A 5,748-nucleotide genomic window follows, 5' to 3' on the forward strand; every position below is an offset into this window, starting at 1 on the left:
TAAAAGCAGCACGTCGACCAAACTCTGGGTGCACACATCTCAGTAAACATATGTTCCGGCAGGATCTATAAAATAACAGGAAATTTAACCGAAGAAATCAAAATCCCTAAATGGAACACTGCTTTGGATACCCAAAATATTACTACAAAATAAACGAAAAGTAGGCTTTCAGTTCGTAACGTTGCCGCACAAAGTTCGTAACGTTGCCGCACAACTGGATCTTTGATTTTCGCAGCCTCTAGAAACTCGGACAAACCCATGCAGTTTTGTAGATGGTTGCGGCAGCTGGTCTAAATTGAACCGTGCGTTGTTGGCGTATGTTTGCAGCTGCGGACCCCAACATGTTCACTTGTACATATTGTTCAAAACAGAGAAGAAAATGTTGAGGTTCACGGAGTTATTCCTCCCCGCCCTTATGAATACTAGTAAATTCAAATCCAGCTGTGTTTTCGTATGAGCTCAGTAGCAAACATAACTGGCCAAGTAAGCAGGCAACGTAGCTTTGATTGTTAGCGATGCCGATTTGCACTCACAAAAGTTCCCGCAGCTGAGGAATCATAACTTCCACTGCACCGACAGCTTGAGTCGCCCGAGCTAATTTTCTCCTGGGTTATAAATTTTATAGAAACCCCGTGTTAGGGGTAATATCCAGGAACATTTTGGCCGATGCGAACACTCTCACCGTGTTCAGAGAATATCAGTAAACAATTCAGGGGTGTCAACCATATTCAGCTATTGATATACCTCCAAACACAAGTCTTGTTGGCGCAGTGTGGGGGCTTCCTATAGGAAGCCCCTACAATAGCGATTAAGCCAAAACATTGATTCGATTATCAACATAAATCCCTACCCTGCAAGTTCTGTCACTTATGTGGACTCGCTGTGGGAAAAACATTGACAAACCAAGTCAATAAACTGAGAGCTTTGAAACTCCTCGGTGGTCGTCGTGCTTACATCTAGTGGCGAACAGGCCATAGCTGTTATTTTACTTGAGCCTAATGCAAGTGTTTTCAGGATTCCGAGTTTGCGACCTAAGACGATGGTGAGCCATGGATGTTGTCATTTTTTCAAACTATTTGTATTTGAAAGTTGTATTCAAGCAGCAAAAATCAACCAATAACATTTACAACCATTTGTAGGTCTTACGCTATAAGAAACCATATTATTCAGTGGGCAGTAGCATACTTCACACTATCACTGGAGTGTAAGACCAGCAAATATTTTCTCAAATGAGAAGGGGGAATTTCTGCTATTCTATGCAGGGGTCACAAACTTCTAGAGAAAAAAATGACGAGAAAATACTGCTTCATTACAAGTGCAATGTGTTCCCCATAGGTTAAGGGTGAGAGCCTGTTAGTCGGCAAATGCCTGTAAAATAAATCCCACCCACGGACGCAGTAATATATAAAATTCTGTTTTGTCATGTGTAGCAACTTTTGATGCTGACGGGTGGCTACGGCTTTAGCGAAAAAAATATCATACAAATTGCAGCCCATCGGCCAACAGGCTTCACTCCGCGCGCTTGATGAACTCTGAAAAGGATAAGAGGAAATTGTGTAGTCTCATATACTCGGATTAAGCACGCAAATATACCACTGTACATACCGTAAAAATAAAAGAATAGGCAAGGTACGGATGTTCCACGAGAGCATCAATGAGTGTCAGATATTCACAAAAAGTCACGGCTCGGCTAATATCTCCCAAGATCCGCAGTTCGCCTGCATGCCTTGCCTTTTTTCATTTGTCATCTTGTATTTTGTCATTTGGCGGAAGACAGTAGATCCATTCGGCCAAATCTCACTGACTTTTCCTGAAGCTGGCTAGACGTTTTCACGGTGGTAACTAAATTTGTGGTTCGGAAGAAATAAATGGTCTTCCGTAGGCAACCAGGGAACATAAAAACAGGCTTTTTTCATTTATTTTGTGGAGTTTGCGCTACGCTGCTTGGTGCACACCAGCCCTTGCCAGTAGTGGGTTCTCAGAAATTGTAGGGTCGTGTAGTTAACTGATAATGCATCATCTGTTTTTAACGCTTCGCCAGTAGGTCCATCGGCATAGGTTTTACACATGAAATTTGTCTCTGCACATACAAATTATAAAGCTATGAGAACTAAACCAATTTGAATTATTTAGTTTACTCGCAAACAGTTTGGAAAGATACGTTTTTGCTTATATCACGTCAAACTTCAACATCAAAAAAGATAACTTCCTGTGTGATTCGTGGCACGTTAATCTGGCATCTACGCATGAAAAAACAAGGCCAGTGTGTTTAAGATAAACATAATGAGCTCACAACACAAAACGTTATCATTCAGGCTAAAAGTCTTGACGATCTGAAACAAACAGCATCAAAGACCATATATCTTCAACGGCTTTAGGTAAGGTTAAGTGGATCAGGTATCTAGGATTTCAATAGTTTGGTGTTTTGAAATTTGCTACTTTAATGCAATTTTGACGTTAAATAATGGAGGATAGTTTTTACCCCTCATCGTGCAACGAAACGTGCTAAATGCTCAGATAATGTTTACTGCATCACGATGTTAGGTAATTCCAGCAGAACAAATTTACGGCCCCTCAATGGAAACACTGAGAGGGCCACGCGTTCTTTTGAGTTGTTCCCCATTTTTTGCCGTTTTTAAGGCTTGGGATCACCGATATTGTGGAGCTACTTCTGTGGGAACCAGAACGTTTTATTAGACATGCCACACGAGTTATGATATTGACCGATAGAAATTTACTCCACACGGTGACGTAATCAGCGAAAGAAATGGTTCAAACCCCACCCAATTTTTCGCAAATTTAATGAGGTTGACCATACAGCCAACAGATCTTCCAACCTCTATCCTTGATTAGGTTACAACGAACGGATTGTCATCTCGGTATATAAGGCATTCCTGTATGCGTATTTTCTTTGTTTACAGCGTGGTGAGCAACGTGAATATTCCGCTCAATTAAAGAATGTAAGTCAGCAAGAAAAGCATTTGATTTAGCAAAAAGGGACTGGCCATTTTTCTTTAGGGTACCAAACAATCAGCAATGCAAAGGAAGTGAAACAAGGAAATGTTTAAAATTCCACCCTTGGCCAAGGAAGGAAATTTCCAGTCAAATCACGCATAGAATGGGACAGTCGTAAACACTAGTGGCTTTATTCAAATGCATGAAAAAACCTTTACAGGATATTCGCAAACTTGCCACCTAAATGTCCGCTGCATCCAATTTTGGGGGTGCCTGACGTTCGTCTTCTGGCGAGTGATGTTTTAAAGAACATTTCAGTAGTATCCCATCATCATCCCATCCTATCATCAGCTGCGTAATTTGTGGTGACACATAATGACGCCCTTCAACGAAATGTATTGCAACTCCTAGGATAATTTCCTCAGTTACAACAGGAATTTCTGTACTTTAGCGATTGTCAGACGACACTACATCATCTTAGGTGTATTAATAACGCTTTAACTCAATGTGCTGGGTTTTGGGTAAGCCACATTATTTTACGATTTTCTATAATTATATTCTCGAAGGTCGATATGAGATTGGAGGAGCGCTGATCGCGTACGTGTAAAATGCTCAGTAAGTATGAAAACTGCGGGGGTTGTGGCTGGCAATGCATGAAACGCCAAGTAATAGTCATATGACGGCTGAGCTCGACCGTTATTTATATGTGGTTAAACCATAACCGAAAGATCGGTTCGTCATTTAACCTATACACAATGCCAGGTTTCATTTGCTACATATGTGTTCCGATTTTGTGCGGAATCTACATTACATTTGCTCTGGGCTTCGCCAACTGTGGTCAGTCTTTCAGTAGTGCAAAATCACAAGCGTATATAGATAGATATACTGTACAAGAGGCGGACTTCACTAAATGAAATCTATTGACCGTTCTTTTTTGACTCATACGTTCTGGGGTTTCTGTCCGGTAAAATTCTGCAAGCTTAATTATATTCCCCGCGCCACTTGTTGAGCACAAATTATTACCGTAATGCTTTACATTCCCCTAGTTTGAATACGGCTCCGCTTTTTAGCTTATGAGCGGAAATTAATTCACTCCAGCCCAAAGAATTATCATTTTTGGAAGCGTTTACGTTTGAGACAAAGAATGCAAACTCATGTACTAGAGGCGGCTACATAGTGCAAAACTGAAAACTCAGTTTATCTTGAGGGTTCCTCAGTACAGAAATGACATACCCCTTATATTCTATCTCTTTATGTTCGATATTCAGGTCCAAACGATGCCAACTTATTGAAACTGGATGTTTCACCTTGTGATAGTGATCGTTGCATCCTGAAGAGGGGATCGCACGTTTCCATCACTATTAAATTCAAAGCACGTGAGTTGTAGCACGAACCATTCCACTGAGATATTTCGAACGACCTCACGGAATTCTTAATTGAACGTCTTTCAAACAAATCCCCTCGGCATAAAATTTATTCCGGCCTTACTGAAGTGAATGAAATGTTTCCAGTTTATCGAATCCAGACTGAGTGCGTGGGGAATTGAATGAAGACTTCCCGTCGCGTTGAGGTTAACAGTTTATTCCTTATGGATTACTGCCGATTTCATCATCCATGTGGAGATTGTCGGAGACTGCTGGTGCGGGAACCATGATGGTACACATCTGTGTTCATGAATTGGTTTACAAAATTCACAATCTGTAGTTTTGACCAGAATTGCTGATCTGATGGTCAGAGAATAATGATTTATTCTTCATAAATACTCTATGTTGAAACGTTCATTTTCCTGTGCACTTTCTTTTGAACAGTCACAGACGTTGATGCTGGAGGTCATAAAGTTGAGCATGGTGAGCGCATTCTCGTGCTACTCCCTCAAAATGGTTTATGTATTCACATGAACCCAAGTTGTCCTATCAAAACGGGAGTCGAATACATATACAGTTACTCTGGGACGGTGCCCAACACCGCCGAATTAGTAAGTCGCGAACGAGAAATATACGTGTGTACGGTGCATAGAACAGAACGCAGATGAGTTTAGATGAGCCCTCTTGAATTGTATGAAACCAGAGACCCTTTTGCATCCAACCGATCAGTTGGCAGTATTTTTGTTAAATAAGTGCTTCATGCGGCACTCAGCTACTTTATTTAGTATGCCGACCCATCCCACGTACACTGAAAAAAAGTCAGCCGTTTGAGTTTATGATTGCCGGGTGTTTTTGCAGAATAATCCATCTGGAATGTGCACGATAAATGTACCCAGTAAATGTTTCATCGCTAGTATTTGTCTTTCATTTTATTTTATTTTTCCCTGCTTTTACAGGGCCCGGTTACTGTTCGATGGCAACTATTGTATACTGACCGTAGAATGTTTCTCTGTGCTGAATTCCCGGTGGCAATCGCATAGACCGAAAAAGAAAAAGACGACATTATTTTTCGCTAAATTATTATGAAATTAAAACTACAACTGATGTTTACTTGGATTGAAACAATTCTAGTCATTGATTCGGAGAAATTTGGCCAAGCATGAATCTGAATTTGCAGACTAGCGTTTGTTATCAATGCCATGATCATACCAATGCAGTGAGTGATACCGAGAACGCGAACAGTAACTGGCTCGACAGTCTGCAACAATTGAGAGTAATCGATGAGAAATGTTCTCCTCCACACCTGGTTTCCATCAAAATAGGCGAGCAGAAATCTAAGAAAGAAAATAAAGTATCGCACGCGGACGAATGAAATGGACTTTTAAAAAGGATAAGGGGGGAGTTAAAATTCACCATGTCCCACGAGTGC

General features: G+C 40.9%; 1 protein-coding gene across 1 annotated transcript; it reads left to right on the forward strand.

Moving 5' to 3' along the window:
* Nucleotides 1–4,223: 4,223 nt before the first annotated feature.
* Nucleotides 4,224–4,928, forward strand: T265_13556 (hypothetical protein; the record flags this gene model as incomplete). The annotated part of the gene is made up of 2 exons (XM_009169475.1): nucleotides 4,224–4,331; nucleotides 4,764–4,928. Coding segments are annotated over 2 exons (270 nt in total), but the record flags the coding sequence as incomplete, so codon positions are not given.
* Between the last annotated feature and the right edge of the window lie 820 nt (nucleotides 4,929–5,748).

Source organism: Opisthorchis viverrini, assembly GCF_000715545.1.
Source record: "Opisthorchis viverrini unplaced genomic scaffold opera_v5_80, whole genome shotgun sequence".
Lineage (NCBI taxonomy): Eukaryota > Metazoa > Platyhelminthes > Trematoda > Opisthorchiida > Opisthorchiidae > Opisthorchis > Opisthorchis viverrini.